General features: G+C 45.7%; 1 protein-coding gene across 1 annotated transcript in view; it reads right to left on the reverse strand.

Annotated features, from left to right (window-relative positions):
* Positions 1-379: 379 nt before the first annotated feature.
* Positions 380-19,693, reverse strand: part of LOC121008276 — a 53,986-nt gene continuing 34,672 nt past the window's right edge. Inside the window, exons 8-11 of the mRNA XM_040440721.1 lie at positions 11,697-11,891; positions 9,233-9,276; positions 6,380-6,659; positions 380-681 (exon numbers count right to left, since the gene is read on the reverse strand). Coding sequence (XP_040296655.1) covers positions 452-681; positions 6,380-6,659; positions 9,233-9,276; positions 11,697-11,891 — 749 coding nt within the window. The 3' untranslated portion in view covers positions 380-451. The remainder of the gene's footprint in view (positions 682-6,379; positions 6,660-9,232; positions 9,277-11,696; positions 11,892-19,693) is intronic.

Here is a 19,693-nt window from a genome sequence, read left to right on the forward strand (position 1 = left end):
GATCACATAAGGAATAATGGGATTAGCTATGAGGGCAGGTAAACAAACAGCATACTGTATGAGAATGTACATAGAAACATTACAGGCTTCAGAGCGAAATCAACATATTTTGCTCTTTGCTTTCTTTACTTTAAAAATACAAGAAATATGTAAATCATCTCCAGAATCCAATGTCCTCTAGATTTATGGCACTATTACTATTTTCTGTATTATTTCCAATTCTCCAATAAACCTCGAAGTCACGCAACATGTAGAAACATTACATTAATCTATAGTGAGTGCAGCTCTGGAGTATAATACAGGCTGTAACTTAGGATCAGTACAGAATAAGTAATGTCATAGATGAAATAATTGACGTAATCACTGTTCAGGAATTTCTCAATCTCTGAAACACATTTATTAGAGGTAATGGATCTGGAGCAGTCACTGATTAAGGTTTTAGCCTCAACCTTTAGGTGACAAGTCTCATTATGTTGCTGATTTTGTCTCTTGCTGATTTGCTCATTTTATTTCCATGTTTGCCCTGACTTTGACGATCCACCTCCTTCTTTTCAGCTTCAGTGAAGAGGAAGATGTCTCCAGCCAGGCTTCCTAGACTTGGCTGCTTCTTCAGGATCTTCTGCTTCATCTTATCTCCACTTTCATCCAGATCATCAATCACCACAATCATCTTCCTCTTCCCTGAACCGACAGAAAAAAAGGCAAGTCACATAAAACAGAAGAATATAGAGGAAGAGAGAAGGAAGAAGAGGTCAAAAAACGAAGAGGATTAAAACGGAGGACGATGAAGATGAGGTGAAGGATATGACACAGAGAACTATAAAGAGGAACAGAGGAAGAGTGAAGGAAATAGATGTGAAGGACTGGACATGAAGGAGATAAAATAGTCTATAGAGAAAGAAGAACAGAATAAGAAAGAAGAAAGAAGATGAAGAGAAGAGAACATGAAGAGAAAAAAAAAAGGAAGAGGAAGAAGACAGGAGGTGAAAAACAGAAAGAGTAAATACTTTTGAAGAAGAAGACGCCAAAAAATTAAGAGGATAAAAAGAAGACAAAGAAGAAGATGAGGACAAGACAGGAAGGAGATGACACAGAACCATAAAAAAGAGGAAAGAAGAACAGAATAAGAGAGAAGGAATAAGATAAGGATGAAGAAGATGAGAACAAAATATAAACTAGATAAAAAAGAAAATTATAGAGAAAGTAGAGACAAAGAAAAATAGAGTGAAAAAAACAAGGAAGATGAAAACATTAATGGGAAAATAAGTATGTAGATAAAGAAGAAGAACGAACAGAGAAGAGGAGAAAGAAAATCAGAAAGATGAAGATAAGACAAGGTGATAAAATGAGACGTTTTAGAGTCAGAAAAAGAGCAGAAGAACAGAGAAAAAATGAAGAAGAGAAGGAGGATAGAACATGAATAGGAAAAAAGAACAAGAACATAACATAAGGAGGATAACTCGAGAAGTTTGCAGAGAAAGAAGCGAAACAGAAGAACAGAGAAGGAAGAACATGAAGATGAGAAAATGACTTAAAAGAGAGGAAAACAGAAAAATATGGTGGAATAACATAGTAACATTAACATAGTATATAAGGCCGAAAAAAGACATTTGTCCATCCAGTTCGGCCTGTTATCCTGCAAGTTGATCCAGAGGAAGGCAAAAATAGAAGAGACATAAGAACACACGGAATTGTAGTGTACGGGGACTGTAATGCCCGTCACTACAAACGTGTCACTTGGTGTGCTGTCGTCCCTCCTTAATCATGGGGAAGTTGGTATATGTCAGTTTTATAAAATGTCATGTAATGTAATGCTATGTATTTCCCTGTTACTGTGAAACTTGCATGTACAGGCCTGCTAGGGGTGTCATTCCAGCTTCTAGTCACTAGAGGGAGCTAGGGAGCCCTAGTTTATATAAGGCCCAGTCAGGGAAGCAAAAGTGAGTCTAGTCTAAGTGTCTGTCTAAAGCTGCAGCCTGTAGTCTGAAGCTGGAGCTTAGACTATGTCAGAGACAAGTCCAGGCCTGAAGCCTGCGGACCAGGAGAGGGTATTGCAGTCCCTGTAACCGGGTTCCAAATCCAACCAGAAGGTTCCCCTCCTGAATATATATATATGCAGAAGCAGGAAGACCACTGTTCAGAAGTTTCTAGAGCCTGAGGAAGCTGAGAGGGAGACAGAGGCAAAGCGCAGAGAAGCAAGAGGTACTCAAGATAACAGAGGAGGTACTTTATAAAGAGAGAACCAAGGATATACGCCAGAGTTAAGGTATTGGGCCTTGGAGAAGATTTTCTATGTCCCAGGATCAGTCAGAAATAGAGTGCAAGCTCCTGTACTGCAAGTCCTGTGTTTCACACTCTGAAGTCACCTTGCTTAATCTGTATTGCCTGCATCGACCGTATTGAAAAATCAACTGTATGCAAAGGAACTGTGCTTCCATTAATGTCTCTATATGGAAACTACTAAAGTTGGAGTTTTGTTTTAACATCACGTGGTTCCTTAGTTATTCCTGCTATCAGCAAACGGCGTGCCACCGTTTAATTGGCACTGGCGTCACAAACATTTTCTACCATCACCTGCCCTTGCAGAGAGTCAGCCGTCTCAGGTTAGTGTCTATTGCACTACTACACCCAGAAACTCTATTAAACACAACTTGAGTACGCTGCACCTCTCTTTTGGCGTCACGAACAGGATATGCACGCTTTCTAGTGCAAGAAGCGTGAACTTTGTGCCTTATACAGTTGCCCTGTGACCAAAGTGACAAATTGCCTGTTTATTTAAAGTGGACTTTGTGAACTGAAAATCATACCAAAGTTTACCTAAAACCTCTAAAAAGCGCTGTGCAGTGTTGCGCTATCAAAAGGAAGAAAATCGCCACATCGGAGTGTGGTTTTGTGGACTTTTTATGATCCTGCTTGCTGTCAGTGAATAGACAGCGTTTATACCCAAAGATGGCTGCTGAGGCTGCTGAAATAGCTGCTGCGTCATCTTCATCCCGAAAAGGCGGGAAAAATTGGCGCCTTTCTGAGGAAAAAGCGGGAAAGAGTTCAAGGTCAGGCGCCACTGCTTATCTGCACATTTGCATGTCTGCCAGCATGGACACCGCCTTCCATATACTGGAATACCTGGGGGGCGGCCTCCCAGTGCAGTGGGAGGAGCTGGCTGATTTAATTGACGCGACCCTATCGCTCTCCAGAGAAGGATCGAGCATGTTGGAAAGTGAACAGAGCGTTGCTGCAGCGTCCGCGCCTGACATACCAGAGATGACTGAAATTGGTGTAGAGCCAGAGGAGGCTCCACCGGCCTACTCTCCGGGACCGGAGAAACCCGCCTGCCGCCCAAGGGAGAAAGAACCAGAGCCCTGCTATGGCTCGTGGAGAGACTTCTTTCAGCCCTCTTTCAAATGGTCCTCACTAATGGCGGAGATCCAGGAGGCCGCTATAAAGCGGAATACCAAGACCAAGATCTACTATGAAGAGTTGACTAAGACTATCCATGAAAGACACACCAACACCCAACCCCGCCTGGAAAGGAGAAAGGGAGTGGTGGTGTCCTTTGACAAAACCCGTGGCTACGGGTTCATCCAAGACTATCTGACTGGCAGAGACCTATATGTGAATAGAAGGTCTGTCAAGAGAGACTACCTCCCTTCCTATCAGCAGAGCCTCCGCGAGGGAGAGGAAGTGGAGTTCACCCCTGCCGAGAGCCTGAGAGGCCCTTATGCCACTGCCGTGACCCGTCCCAAGCGAGCACCTGAGGACTGGGAGGCAGAAGAAGAAGACTACTCTGGCTGCGAGCGGGAACCGGAACGCTCTCCAGAGCCGGCCCATCACGCCTTCCAGGAGCGGAGCTCCTTCATTGGGCCCAACGTCTTCTGGCAGCCAACCGTGTTGGAAAAATGGGTGAGCCCCTATCCTTCCCCCGAGCTGCCTCGTCGGGAGAAGACCATGCAAGATATGGACAACTTAAAAGGACTTCGCAATACCTTTGAGAACATCCGGAGGGGTCGGAGACCCGATGCATCACCAGAACCTGCAGAGGCCGAGTCCGCGCCATCGTTGACTGTACCTGCGCCGGCGGCGCCAGCAGATGACAGCGACTCCGACACGGAGAGCATCGGTGAACAGATTGTCCGGCTGGAGGAGAAGTTGCGGGAGCTGCGCAAGATCGCGACCGCCAGGATCCAGACGCCGCCAAAGAAGGACGAGGTAAGGGTGCCTGTCACCACCCGTAGACCACCTTCTGCTGCCACTGCTCCGTCAGTGCCCCAAAGAAGGCCTCCTGTTGCTGTGAGTAGCTGCACAGAGCCTACCGGACCGCTTGAGGCGGCGGTAACCGCTCCATTCCATCCCACCATTATCATGCCGGGACCGGTACGGTCCACCCAAGGGTTTACCCCTAGGCCCATGGGGCCAGTACCTATTAGGGGCCCCTTTACTCTGCAGCTGCCCCCTAAAACCGTTATGTGGGCCCATCCTCCTGTAGAGGACTACTACGGGCCATATTTGCCAGCAGGGTCAAGTGATTATGACATGCCACTGTGAATCAGCCTGCTAGGCCTTTTGATTTATTTCATCAATGAATGAGGGTATTAACCCTTCCAGGACAGGAGTCCTATGTTTCCTGGTCGTTTGTTGCGGCTGCCAGTTCATCCACGGCTCAGTGGTAGGTGTTGACCACTGAAGTAATAAAGCCAACAAAGCCAAGTTTGTTTCCAGGACCTCCTGCCTGCTTTTGCTACCCCCACGCCAAGTTGTGCCTGTTCCTTAGTTGCACCTTTTACCCTTCACCCCCTTTTCAGGTTGATCAGGGGTATTACAGCACTTGTCTTTGCTGTCCTTTTATTGTGCAACTTCATACTAAGGAACCGTGCCCGGAGACAGACTCAAAAGAACCTGAGCCTCTGAGATTCTTACTCTTTTTAAAGGAAATGTGCCCAGAGATGGACTCCACCGCACGAGAGCCTCTGTGATTTAATAGGAAAATAACCTGGGTACGGACTCATGTTTGTTCTTTGAGCCTCCAAGAACTTTTATACTGTTTTATCTATTGTGCTGTTTTATTATGGACTTATTCATTGTCATGGACTATCCTGGTTATAATGTTACGCTGTGCCAGGTCAGCGCCCCAGTTCCATTCACTATCCTGAGAGAAGAGAACGACGCCCCTTGTCACCACCCTTCACCTTTGCCAATTGGACCCGATATGAATGTAAATGCAGATGAATTACATGTATGTATGCCTGCATGTCTCTTTTTTCTGTTTCAGGTAGAGATTCCAGTTGGGCGAGCCCTGATGGAGTACGAGGTCGTACTCAGCTTAAAGCAGTGGGGTATGTAGTGTACGGGGACTGTAATGCCCGTCACTACAAACGTGTCACTTGGTGTGCTGTCGTCCCCCCTTAATCATGGGGAAGTTGGTATATGTCAGTTTAATAAAATGTCATGTAATGTAATGCTATGTATTTCCCTGTTACTGTGAAACTTGCATGTACAGGCCTGCTAGGGGTGTCATTCCAGCTTCTAGTCACTAGAGGGAGCTAGGGAGCCCTAGTTTATATAAGGCCCAGTCAGGGAAGCAAAAGTGAGTCTAGTCTAGGTGTCTGTCTAAAGCTGCAGCCTGTAGTCTGAAGCTGGAGCTTAGACTATGTCAGAGACAAGTCCAGGCCTGAAGCCTGCGGACCAGGAGAGGGTATTGCAGTCCCTGTAACCGGGTTCCAAATGCAACCAGAAGGTTCCCCTCCTGAATATATATATATGCAGAAGCAGGAAGACCACTGTTCAGAAGTTTCTAGAGCCTGAGGAAGCTGAGAGGGAGACAGAGGCGAAGCGCAGAGAAGCAAGAGGTACTCAAGATAACAGAGGAGGTACTTTATAAAGAGAGAACCAAGGATATACGCCAGAGTTAAGGTATTGGGCCTTGGAGAAGATTTTCTATGTCCCAGGATCAGTCAGAAATAGAGTGCAAGCTCCTGTACTGCAAGTCCTGTGTTTCACACTCTGAAGTCACCTTGCTTAATCTGTATTGCCTGCATCGACCGTATTAGAAAATCAACTGTATGCAAAGGAACTGTGCTTCCATTAATGTCTCTATATGGAAACTACTAAAGTTGGAGTTTTGTTTTAACATCACGTGGTTCCTCAGTTATTCCTGCTATCAGCAAACGGCGTGCCACCGTTTAATTGGCACTGGCGTCACGAACATTTTCTACCATCACCTGCCCTTGCAGAGAGTCAGCCGTCTCAGGTTCGTGTCTATTGCACTACTACACCCAGAAACTCTATTAAACACAACTTGAGTACGCTGCAGAATGAGATGACAAGGAGATAAATCCTGTTCAATGATCTCCTGTCTTTGATGGATCATAGTACAGCCTCTTACCAAGTCTGGTCGACAGCTTCTCTAGCTCCTCATGATACAGAGAATCCCTGACATCAGTGAGACGTATCTTCCCTTTCTTCACACTGTGATATAGAATCCCAAGCTGAAGTTTAAAGGCCACCTTTAGCAAGGCCTCGTTATCATTACCAGAAAGGTTACAACACTGAACAGTCTTATGTCCTAATTCTTCTGATGTCAGTAGTCTCTTCAACCAGGAGTAGTCCTCCTCCTCAGATCTAGAGAAGATGCCAATGATAGATCTTGATGGAGTTGATGCTGCCTAGAAAAAAACTTTAATTAGATCTTCAGAATTAATATATTATTATTAGAGATTAACAAATGGCCTTTTTACCCATTGGGTTCCTTACAAATTTCACAAAAAATTGTCAGCCAAACAAACCTGCTGTTTTTCAAGTTTGCTTCAGATGCATCCAGTAAAACAGTGCACAGCAACATTTTACTGCACATTGTGGCTACCAAAACCATGAGGGAGGAAGAAAAAAGATGCTCGCTTTACCATGGCAGGAAGTTCGGAAGGGAGCTTGCCCTGATTGGCTCACAGGCTGGCAGTTTCATCAGCCAATCAGAAGTGGCAGTAGACTGTACAGGACAAGTAGACGTCATTCTCTGTTGATCTTCTGATGAGAGTGGATGGGTCGATGCAATGCTCGACAGAAATCGATCTTACACAGTATACTGAGGCACAAGCAGCTGTTGTAGTGTAACAAGGACAGTTTAGGAACAGAATAAAAATAAATAATTGAGGATCTGTGATCAGGGAAAGCTTAGAGGGAGTGAGGGGCTGGGTACACTGCTTAATACGACTGCTGAAGCACCTCATTCAAGTAGTTCTGCATTACAAAACCAACCACCTACCTAGTCTTATTGCCCGTTTATTGCCAGTACAGCACCCCAACAGCATTCTGCTGCAAATGCTTAGCAAATTAAAATTTTTATTTCAGTGCATAGAATCTCTATTAAACTAATTGCATTTATAGCAAAAGCATTTTATAGCAATAGAGCTATTTTTATACCAGTGAAATGAAATGCAAATTACACCGTAGACAGAGGCATTATTGGCCTTTCCTGCATCGTTATATTGTAGGTGAGGGGTATAATCGCATTGCAAGTTTGCAGCATTTGTTTTATACTACAGAAAGCTCTTTGTTAAACCAATGTTATTAAATGCAAATTACACAGTGGACAGAAATATTACCGGCACCAATACTGCATTATATCCAAAGTAAATTATCAATAGTCGTGTGCATTGTGTTTTTTAAATGAAAGGACATTTGATTGCATCTCTGTATTTAAATTACATAAAGACACACTTGCAATTTTGCTATGAGTGAGTGCAGCGCGGTGGATGACTAAGGAGAAGTGAGTTCAAGAGAGACCACCAGAACTGCAGAGTATCGGTGGAGCAGAAGAGGTAAGTTCATTTATTTTAGCTCTCATGGGGGTCTTATCTGAAGATCTGATAAAGAGGTCTAATCTGAAGATCTGATAAAGGGGTCTAATCTGAGGATCTGATATGGAGGTCTGTTCTGAGGTCTGATGAAAAATATTTTGTCTCTTATTTTCCTACTTTAAAAATCAGCTGTGTCCTATAAAGCGAAAGATAATGTAGCTTATGCACAAGCGGAACCCCCACTTGGTTGAGTTCCTGGCCTTCCCCTAAATTACATTTTTCTGGGCTCTAGCCCCAGTGGTGTGCTGGGTCTTTTCACCAGGCAAGCAAGAGTACCACCACAGTCAAAAAATTAGACTTTACTCAATCCTCAAATGTAGCGTGCTTCGGCTCTTTCACTCAAATTTTAGTCACCTCTTTCCAGCTGATACAACAAGCAGCAGAAGCCGCAGCTGGCAGTTCAGTTGGCTAGTTGTTTCATGATGGAACAGGTTTTTTCACTGCTGCGTCACCTGCCAAGACTTGTCTCGTCAATGTGGAAACATGGCGCACTTCTGTGCCTTCACCAAAATGTCATTCTTCTGTGTGATATTCTTACTTTGGTCAGCCGTCCATTTTACTTATCAACAAAAAATGTTTGAAATTCTCTCATTTTCTAAATGACTGTGGCCTTTCCCTGGTTCATACCCAGTTCACTGACCCCATGGACTTCTGGGCAGGCAGACTGGAAGAATGACTCGAACTAGCACAACACGCTCTCTTTCTTCTTTCTTGCCCAATCTTCTGTGTCTTCTCAGAGAGGGTATGCAGGGCTGCAGGGGGAGTGGTGACACCCAGAGTTGTCCTCTTTGAGCGTTCAACATCACTTTTGTTTAAAAGTCTGGATTCTGAAGGATGGGGCTGAAGCCAATGAATAGATGAGGCCTTGCTAACGGTGCCCCATCTTGTCACTGCTGCTGTCTGCCTGCCTACCATACTGCTGCTGCCACTGCTGTAATCATGCCATTTCTGCTGTCTGCTGCATACCAATAAGCTCTGTACCATGTGGCTTCTTCTGCCACCGCTGCAGCTGCTACTCATCGCTGCTAATACTCTACGGCCTCTACTATTAACACTAAAACACGCTGCTGCTGCTACTACTACTACCACCCATAGACTGCTGACCTAGTGCCATGTATGTTCCATGCTACGCTGCAAACAAAAAGAGATAACAGGATTTCCTAAAAATGCTGAGACCTAGAAGACTGGAGGATGTCATCTAGTAATTTTGGTTTGGGTAGAATCGATTCCGTTCTGAAGCGAACTTTTTAAAAAATTTGACAAACCTGAAAGGAATGGACATGGTACTCCAGATCTGTACTGGGTCTAGGCATAGATGGAATATTTTTCAGGCAGGTACTTTGTGTAAGCTTAAGTGAACTTGTCGACCTTTTATTACTCACATGTTCATATCCTGAGTTTACTGGTGGATGTTTCAGTCTCTCATCTGTAAAACAAACATACGCACCAGCATCTAGAATCTTAATAATAGTGTCTCTGTGGCTACAGTTTTCTCAAACAACTTAAAGAGGCAAATACATTATTTCGGCTACCCATAAACATTTAATAGCTGTTTTCCTATGTCCCTGTACTCATAGACGGTCAGTTCAGACATGTGTTTACATGTTTTCAATGGAAAGAGAACAGATTACTCTGTCCTTACCAAACTCAACTCATCTTTCCATTCTAGACTGTACTTTCTCCTTCATACTCATCTATCCTCTCCAGACCTCTCTGCCCCTTCACACTGCTCTTCTTCTTTTATACTCATCCATCCCCTCCACTCTCCTTTAGTCCCCTCCAGATTCTTGTGTCCCTCCCCAGACCCTTCTGTCCTCTCCAGACTCCTTTATCATCCTCCAGACACCAGCACACCCTTTAGAATCTGCTATCCCTTCCAGAGTCCTTTGTCCCCTCCAAACTCTTCTATTCCTCTCCAGACTCCTCTGTCCCCTCCTGACTCCTCTGTCCCCTCCAGACATCCCTGTTCCTCTCCAGACCCCTCTGCCCCCTAAAGACTTCTCTGTCCCCTACAGACTTTTCTGTCCCCTCCAGACTCCTCTGTCCCCTTTCTCTTCAGATCCCTATGTCCCCTCTAGACCCCTCTGTCCCCTCCATCCTTCTCTACTCCCCAGACTACTTTGCCTTCCCCCTCCTCCAGATACTTCTGGTGGTAGCTTATTTTTTTGAAGAACAAAAGGATTTGGGGGGAAAATAACTAACTAATTGAGGTTGTGACCTATTGACTGCCACTCTCTGCACCCCTCTTGGCAATACAGAGAATTGTTCACTACGGCCTCTGCACGCTGCTGTCTGATGTGATTTGGGGCGCACTGCTGAGTAGGAGAGTTTTTTGCTCTCACACCAAACTGTGTTGTCAGGGGGATGTGGGTTTTTGGGTTTGAGCCACTATCCTCCGCTAACCCCTACAAAAGGGCCCTTTAATACACCCTATTGGCTGATACAGTAGGTTAGGGGATACCGGAGGCCTGGGGGTGCATGTACCCTGATCACCACCATTTACCCTTTTTCCTCCCTCCCTCTTTCTTGCATTTCATGGGTAAGTACATCTGTCCTTTTTTTAAAACCATTTTTTTTTTTGCGTCTACTTATAGCAGTGATTAATTCTGAATTCTGAATAATTGTTAGTCCTTGAGATGAATTGGTCTAAAACTACACTTCCTCCACTGGAGGACATCCCCTGGCATGATTTGGTGGTCTGAGGGTTTGGACGTGTCTGGTACCTGAGTATTGGCATATTAATGTTTGAGCAGATTTGAATGACTATATTTTGCTTTATCTGATGGCGTTAATATCCAAGACTAGGGCCAAGATTGCGATCTGGTCAAAAGTACCTCTATCTAGCAGAGAAAATTGTACTTATCAAAATGGTGTTGTTACCACGACTATTGTACGTGTTCAGGGTGCGCCCTCTACGTGTTCAGGGTGCGCCCTGTATGGATCGGTAATTAGTCATTCAAAAGGATTGAAAGAAAAAATGAATGAATTAATATGGAGAAGGAAACGTGTTAGAATGAAGATGTTATAATTATGGAAGCCTCTTGATCAGGGAGGTTCTCCTATTTCAAGAGATATATTCTTGCCTCACAGCTCCCGATGCTTATGGGATGGAGGCCTCACCCGGCCCTTGTAGAGTTGGTGAAGGTATCGCTATTCAGTAGGAATCTGGACAGCTGGTCCTTGGCTAGGATTAGGCTTGTAAAATTAGTATTTTGACCAGTAAATACTGGCCATTATTGAGAGGGATGTTGGGTGTCATTACAATGAAAGGAGTTTATTAGGGTTAGGGTCTGATCTGACATGAGAAGACAGGAAGTACAGAGAGGACGGACAGGACAGACTGTGGTAATGGAGACAGCATACAAGTGCTGCTGCTCATCATCCACATCCCCACCATCTTCTTTGTACTTCATGTCTCCTCATGGACTCCATTCCTACAGAGGTAGAGCTGAAGATCTTATCAGCTGTATTCAGGATCCCTGACAAGCAGAGCAGAGAGGAGGCTGAAGCAGGTCTTTAGCTCAGTGCTCTGAAGTAACCCGTCCTGCTGTGTGATTAGGACAGATTTTGTGTGTACTAATTGGATGGCGACTATTTTATTTCTCCCAATGATCGCTCCCCAGACCAAACGAACCATTAACTATTGAAAGACATTTGGGAATATATTTAGAATAAAGTAATATTTAAGTATTTTCATTTTCTTTATTCCTGGAGAAGCCCTTTAATGTATTCCTCTGTGATAACAGTCCTAATATTGTCCCACTCAGACAGTCCTATCTGAACTTCTCACACAGACTCATTGTCAGCTGCAGTAAGGTGATGAGTAACGTGCATCACGTTTGATACCTGAGGTGCTGAAGAAATGGTTTAAGATCTTGGATTTTGCTGACTGCCCCATGTTATCAGTCTTGTCTTCATATGAAATTAGGACCAGGTCATTGGCACAATCGGCAATCATTGGCTGTGTGTGAAGGATAATCCTCTTCTGCTGATCACTAGCGTCCTCCAGATCATCGATTATCACAATCGTATTCTTCTTCCCTGCAAGTGAAAAACACCAGCTGGATTAGAGAGCTTTTCGGAGGACCTCATTCCTTCAGGTTTTTGTTTGGTCTCCAGTGGTGTAGTAAAGTAGGAGCAGAAGGTTCCTGCAGATCATGTGATAGCCTCCCAAAAAAAATAGTTCATCCCTGACAATTATATCTACATGGAGGAAATACAACAAGATCCTCATGTCTGCAGTGAGGGAAAGGTACAATCCATCCAATCCTAATGTTTTCCATAAAACACAGTAAGCATCAAGAGAGACCATCCATAGAGACTGGAACTTGGGCTGTGGGACGCCTTAAGTCTGAAAAAGTCCTATCAGGGCCAGGATGAGAGGAGCGGTAGAAGAAGTCTGTCTGGGGCAACACCGATAAGAGGGACGAACACAGGGGCAGACTGGGACTTTAAAGTGGTCTCATGGCGTAGTCGGGCCCAAATTAAAAGAAGGTGGGCAACATGAGTAGGTTTGGTCAACTCAAGTAGATGGCCAGCAATACCATAGAGGAGCAGTATTTTCTGGTACACTTTGGCATTTGGTTCTGCAGCAGATCCAAATACTACAGTGCAGCACAATGTACCGCCCCAGCAGAACCAAATACCACAGTGCAGCACAATATACTGCCCCAGCAGAACCAGATACCACAGTGCAGCACAATATACCGCCCCAGCAGAACCAGATACCACAGTGCAGCACAATATACTGCCCCAGCAGAACCAGATACCACAGTACAGCACAATATACCGCCCCAGCAGAACCAGATACCACAGTACAGCACAATATACCGCCCCAGCAGAACCAGATACCACAGTGCAGCACAATATACCGCCCCAGCAGAACCAGATACCACAGTGCAGCACAATATACCGCCCCAGCAGAACCAGATACCACAGAGCAGCACAATATACTGCCCCAGCAGAACCAGATACCACAGTGCAGCACAATATACTGCCCCAGCAGAAACAGATACCACAGTGCAGCACAATATACTGCCCCAGCAGAACCAGATACCACAGTGCAGCACAATGTACCGCCCCAGCAGAACCAAATACCACAGTGCAGCACAATATACTGCCCCAGCAGAACCAAATACCACAGTGCAGCACAATATACTGCCCCAGCAGAACCAGATACCACAGTGCAGCACAATATACTGCTCCAGCAGAACCAAATACCACAGTGCAGCACAATATACCGCCCCAGCAGAACCAGATACCACAGTGCAGGACAATATACTGCCCCAGCAGAACCAGATACCACAGTGCAGCACAATATACTGCCCCAGCAGAACCAGATATCACAGTGCAGAACAATATACCGCCCCAGCAGAACCAGATACCACAGTGCAGCACAATATACTGCCCCAGGAGAACCAAATACCACAGTGCAGCACAATATACTGCCCCAGCAGAACCAGATACCACAGTGCAGCACAATATACCGCCCCAGCAGAACCAGATACCACAGTGCAGCACAATATACTGCCCCAGCAGAACCAAATACCACAGTGCAGCACAATATACCGTGGCGAAACCAACCTCGCCACTGGGTTTTGGAGAGGCCTGTTTATCAGCCTCAGGATTATGGCCCATACTAACTTTTAAACCCCTGAACCTATTCAAGTGAATTTTGGATAGGTTTGTCCCCAAGTTATACTGTTTAAATTGATGTAAGTTATATGTATGGCCAATGTAAACTCACAAAGTTGTAACAATTTATAATAAGTGTAACTTGTCAGCTTGGGAGGAAAATGCTGGGTGTGTTTCTATTGTGCCATTGTCCCATTGTGTGTTTAAAGGGTGATGTCTGTCCTGTTGTCTGCACATGTGTATTGGTGACTTCTCTTTGTCTTGAGAGATAATTGGATTACGCCTCGGGTGTCTCCAGGGCAGAGAGGAGGAAACCATGATGCATTGTGGGGATGTATTGTCTCTGTGTATCCTACAGTGCTGCATATCTGTCCTATGTCACAAGTCTTCATTCTGGTCCCCTAGGGGCGTGTACATCAGATGGGCTTGGTTGTTTTATACCTCCCCGTGGGCGGACCTGTAATTGCAACAACTGTAATAAAAACCAGGCTGGGTGTGCCAGGACCTCAGACCACTGCTTGACCCTCAACACGGAGCCTTGTCTCGTTATTGGGGGGATCCGCTGTATGCTGTTAGAGACTGATTGCCAGGAGTGTAAGCTGATTCCTGTTCGTCTGCTAGCAGCTATTCGTGAGGTTCCAGTTCGGAGTGCTACTTTGTATCCAGTTCGGGAGTTTGGTGTCCTGCAGTAGCTGGGCCTGTCTCTCAGAAAGGGGCACATCGCCTAAACGGATTTTAACCCCTTGTCTGCTGAAACGGTCCGTTACATTGGTGGCAAGCAGCGGGATCGTTCCTACAGCCAGAAGGACAGCTACAGGAGACACCATTTCTTTGGATTTTACAACTTAAGGGCAACGCATGTCTCAGTACAGCGACCCTAAAAGCACCAGGATGGAACCAGCAGTGGAGTACAGATACTCTGTGGAGGAATTTGACCGTATAATGTGGTTGCGGCTGAACTTCTTCGGACCCAATCCAGCTGAGAAATACGTGAAGTTCGTGAGGAGTCTAGTGTTCAAGACCCTACTATACCGGGCAGAAGGTGACGGTCAGCTGCCACGTTGGGTGGACCTCCATCGGAAATTACAGTTGCGGGACAGAGAGAGCTCAGTCTCCTCTCCCCAGCGGCAGAGTGTCCAGCAGGGAATCGGGAGCCCAGTCTCCATTCCCCAGCGGCAGTGTGAATTGCAGGGAATTGGGAGCCCAGTCTCCATTCCCCAGCGGCAGTGTGAATTGCAGGGAATTGGGAGCCCAGTCTCCATTCCCCAGCGGCAGTGTGAATTGCAGGGAATTGGGAGCCCAGTCTCCATTCCCCAGCGGCAGTGTGAATTGCAGGGAATTGGGAGCCCAGTCTCCATTCCCCAGCGGCAGTGTGAAGTGCAGGGAGAGGAGAGCAGCGCCCTCCCTCCCCAGCGGCAGGCTGAGTTACAGGCGGCAGAGGTAGTTGTTCCTGCCCCCCAGCAGCAGAGTGATAAGCCGGGAAGGCAGTGTGAAATGCAGGGAGAGGAGAGCAGTGTCCTCCCTCCCCAGCGGCAGGCTGAGTTACAGGGGGCAGAGGTAGTTGTTCCTGCCCCCCAGCAGCAGAGTGATTTTTTGGGAATTGGGAGCCCAGTCTCCATTCCCCAGCGGCAGAGTGTCCAGCAGGGAATAGAGAGCCCAGTCTCCTTTCCCCAGCAGCAGGACACTGTATTGGGAGCGGAGACGGTCAGTCGCCCTCCCCAGCGGCTGGAAGTATGTATGGGAGAGGAGCTCGTTACCCCCTCTCCCCAGCGGCAGCTTAACGCACCAGGGGGATACAGTAACCCCCACAACAGTGCAGATGGGACCGTGGTCTCTGCACCTACAGCACAGGGGGTAGAGACAGTTGGTCTCCCCCTCCAACAACCAGACTCTAAGCCAGGGAGCAACTCAGAGACCGGGAGTACCAGCTTCCAACATAACCTTGGTGGACTCACTGGACAGAGACAGGCTACCAAATGCAACAGGTCCAGTATTGGGTTGTGGGTGGGCTGCCAGACTAACTCAGGTACCGACCGGCGTGAGGTCAGGTATCTGGTTAGTCTTCCCTGGGGGGGGAGATGTGTGGTGAAACCAACCTCGCCACTGGGTTTTGGAGAGGCCTGTTTATCAGCCTCTTGCCTCAGGATTATGGCCCATACTAACTTTTAAACCCCTGAACCTATTCAAGTGAATTTTGGATAGGTTTGTCCCCAAGTTATACTGTTTAAATTGATGTAAGTTATATGTATGGCCAATGTAAACTCACAAAGTTGTAACAATTTATAATAAGTGTAACTTGTCAGCTTGGGAGGAAAATGCTGGGTGTGTTTCTATTGTGCCATTGTCCCATTGTGTGTTTAAATAGTGATGTCTGTCCTGTTGTCTGCACATGTGTATTGGTGACTTCTCTTTGTCTTGAGAGATAATTGGATTACGCCTCGGGTGTCTCCAGGGCAGAGAGGAGGAAACCATGATGCATTTTGGGGATGTATTGTCTCTGTCTATCCTACAGTACTGCATATCTGTCCTATGTCACAAGTCCTCATTCTGGTCCCCTAGGGGTGTGTACACCAGATGGGCTTGGTTGTTTTATACCTCCCTGTGGGCGGACCTGTAATTGCAACAACTGTAATAAAAACCAGGCTGGGTGTGCCAGGACCTCAGACCACTGCTTGACCCTCAACACAGAGCCTTGTCTCGTTATTGGGGGGATCCGCTGTATGCTGTTAGAGACTGATTGCCAGGAGTGTAAGCTGATTCCTGTTCGTCTGCTAGCAGCTATTCGTGAGGTTCCAGTTTGGAGTGCTATTTTGTATCCAGTTCGGGAGTTGGGTGTTCTGCAGTAGCTGTGCCGGTCTCTCAGAAAGGGGCACATCGCCTGAATAGATTTTAACCCCTTGTCTGCTGAAACAGTCCGTTACAATACCACCCCAGCAGAACCAGATACCACAGTGCAGCACAATATACTGCCCCAGCAGAACCAGATACCACAGTGCAGCACAATGTACCGCCCCAGCAGAACCAAATACCACAGTGCAGCACAATATACTGCCCCAGCAGAACCAGATACCACAGTGCAGCACAATATACTGCCCCAGCAGAACCAGATACCACAGTGCAGCACAATATACCGCCCCAGCAGAACCAGATACCACAGTGCAGCACAATATACTGCCCCAGCAGAACCAAATACCACAGTGCAGCACAATATACTGCTCCAGCAGAACCAAATACCTCGCCAGAAGCTGCCCCTCTGTGGTGGTCAGTGCCAGCTGCCACAGTCTGTCCTCCTCTTCCAGTTATCTGTAATTAAGATGACAACTGAGGAGGTGAGACGCAGGCCACAGTATGGAGCCAGCCCTTATGTCAGCATGCTGCCTGGTCATATAGGAAACTATGTAGTTCCCCAGGGCTGAAGGTATCTGCAAATGTTTTATTATTATTATTATGTATTTTTTTATGTTTTGGTTGTTTATTGCAGCAGTGGAGGAATGGTTGACAGTAGTTTGCAGGAATGAGTCTAACCACCCTGTGCCTCCCCTCTTGGTATTAGTGGGCTGGTCCTGCTTCCTGCCAGAAGGGGAAGTTGCAGTTCAGACAGTGAAGGAAAAGCAAGCATATGCCAGAGCTCCTGCTCCTAGGAACCATATCCAGTTCTCTTATGAGACAAACACTCCAGAGACATCATCAGAATCCAGAACACAGCTTTCAGAAAGCATCAGTGTGACAAGACAGCAAAGTGATCAGCTAAATCACAGCATACAGACACTGCTGCGAGTTGAGGGACTGCGGCTCAGACATCAATCACCCAAACCGTGATGAAATCGTATGCAAAATATATTAATTACTTTTTATGGTTAATCCTAAACCGAACACCAAACATAATCCTAATCTTAACCTTAAAGGCTATATACACCTTTGGAGGCATTTTTTTTTTTTTTTTTTACGATTGCATGTTACTCATTTTTGGCTGAATTTTTTTTTTTACAGTTGGCCTTTATTAAAAATATTGAGCTGTTCTGTCACAAAAGGTTAACTGTTTTTCTAGCTGTGTGACTGGTACTTTCACTTGCACTTTGTATTGTCATCTGATAACCCTTATTTCTAAACTACTGAGAGGATGGTAGTCTGAGTGTTAGCCCAGCGCTCCGTGCCTGCGCTGCTGCCCCTACCCACAGGTTCCGGGCTCCCTCATTCCCTCCTGCTGCCGTGCGGGCAGCAGGTAGCTTAACTGTTGTATCTGTGCTCCGTCCACAGTTTCCTTCTTGCTTAGAGTCCTGTAATGTTGTTATGGCGTGCACGGACATGTCTCTCCTCCCTTGTGAGGCAGCACGTACTCGCCCTCTGTCTTCCGAGCCTATGGCTGGGTTGCAGGAAGTATTTAAAGGCATTTCCTGCCACTGGAAGGTCCCTGAGCAATCTTGGTCACTAGCTTGTCTAGTTCCTGGTGTCAAGGAGTTTTGGAAATTTCTGCTTTGCTGTGTACCGGACCCTGCTTTTACATTTAACTGATTTTGCCGCCTGCCTCTGACCTTGGACTTCGATTACGGACTTTGCTTGATCGCTGCCTGCCCTGACTCCGGACTTCCTGACCATGTACTTCCCCTCGGTGCTTGCACCGGTATCTCTGACCCCCTGGTCTTCTGCTACTCACACAGGGACTGCTCTGGAGTGGCACCTGGTAACTACCCTAACGGCCCAAGCCTACCCTCACCATCAGAGGCTCTAGTGAAGACCAGGTAGTTACTTAGTCACGCCACTCCAGAGTATAGCCGGTCAGTGGGTCCACACCCACTTGCATAACACTGAGTCCGTCTGCTCCTGGTCTGATGGAAAAGACAAAACATCCACAGACTGCAGGTACAGCATTGCAGCTCTGTACAGAAAAAAGAAGCCCTTATTTTTAATAAAGACCAATTAAAAAAAAAGAAATTTTGCTCAAAATGAGTACAATGCACTAATAAAAAAAAATTGCCCCCAAAGGTGTCTATAGCTTTTAACCTTAATCCTGTACTTTAAACCTAACCTAAATTTAGACCAACACATAGACCTAAGGCTAGGATCACACAGAGTTTTTTTTTATGCAGAAACTAGCACAATGAAACCACATAAAAAAATGTGTTAAAAATGTGTAAAAAAAAAAAATCTACATCAGTTTCTACATCAGTTTTTTTTTTTTCAGGGAACCAAATACTCTGTGTGAACCTAACTCCCAAAAATTGTGTGCCAATAAATATACAATAAGAGTCTATGCTCATAATAATCACCATGAAAAAAAAAAAAAAAAATTGGTAACATTTATGCCTATAATAAAAAAAATATATATAATCCAATAAAAAATTACCAGACCGCATATGAAATACAATTACTATTTATTATATATCACATAAAAGAGAACATTAAATAGAAACAAGAGCAGGAAAGGCGGCATCCTCAGGAGGAAAACACCAGGGCAATAGTTCAATTACAATGTCCATTTAAAATATAGTACTAAAGTGCAATAAAGACATCAGAAACGCATAATGTAGCAGAACCCATTACCCATGTTGTGCTTCCTCTGGGATGGCGCCAGCCCCAACGCGCATTTTGGCGGAACCTGTCAGCTAGAAAAAGCACCATAAACCACCAGCATTATCTTACAGATGTTCTCATCATGTTTCTAAAGTTGGTTTTCTCTTTGATGCACTTTGAAGTTCTTGAAGTCAATGGGGCAGCAACTTTCTGGCTTGAAGTCAAGCTGTCCGCGCCCCCTTCACATTTGATTGATGGCCTCCGTTGTAATTTCATGTACGAATCCAGCCTGAAATCTCACAAATTTTTTCTGCGATTAGGTGCTTCAGAGAGCAAAGAGAAACCCAACTTTAGAAACATGATGAGAACATCTGTAAGGTAATGCTGGTGGTTTATGGTGCGTTTTCTAGCGGACAGGTTCCCTCTAAATATCCAGGGACCCTGTGCATTGTCTCGGGAATAATTTGAGAGTGCGTGCACTAGTCCTTTAAGGGGACAGAAGCAGAAGTGAGTGCACAGCTTAGTGGAGCATCAGGCATGGAGAGAATGCCACCGACCAAGATGCTGGATGGCATGGCGAGTGCTGTGGCTGGCACGAACTGCAGACTGAACAAGAAGTCAATGCTCAAGTTCTCTCTCTCTCAAATTGTACCCAAACAAGTCTGACAAAATTCAGATTCTACATAAAACTAACCTTT

Source organism: Bufo bufo, chromosome 7, assembly GCF_905171765.1.
Source record: "Bufo bufo chromosome 7, aBufBuf1.1, whole genome shotgun sequence".
NCBI lineage: Eukaryota > Metazoa > Chordata > Amphibia > Anura > Bufonidae > Bufo > Bufo bufo.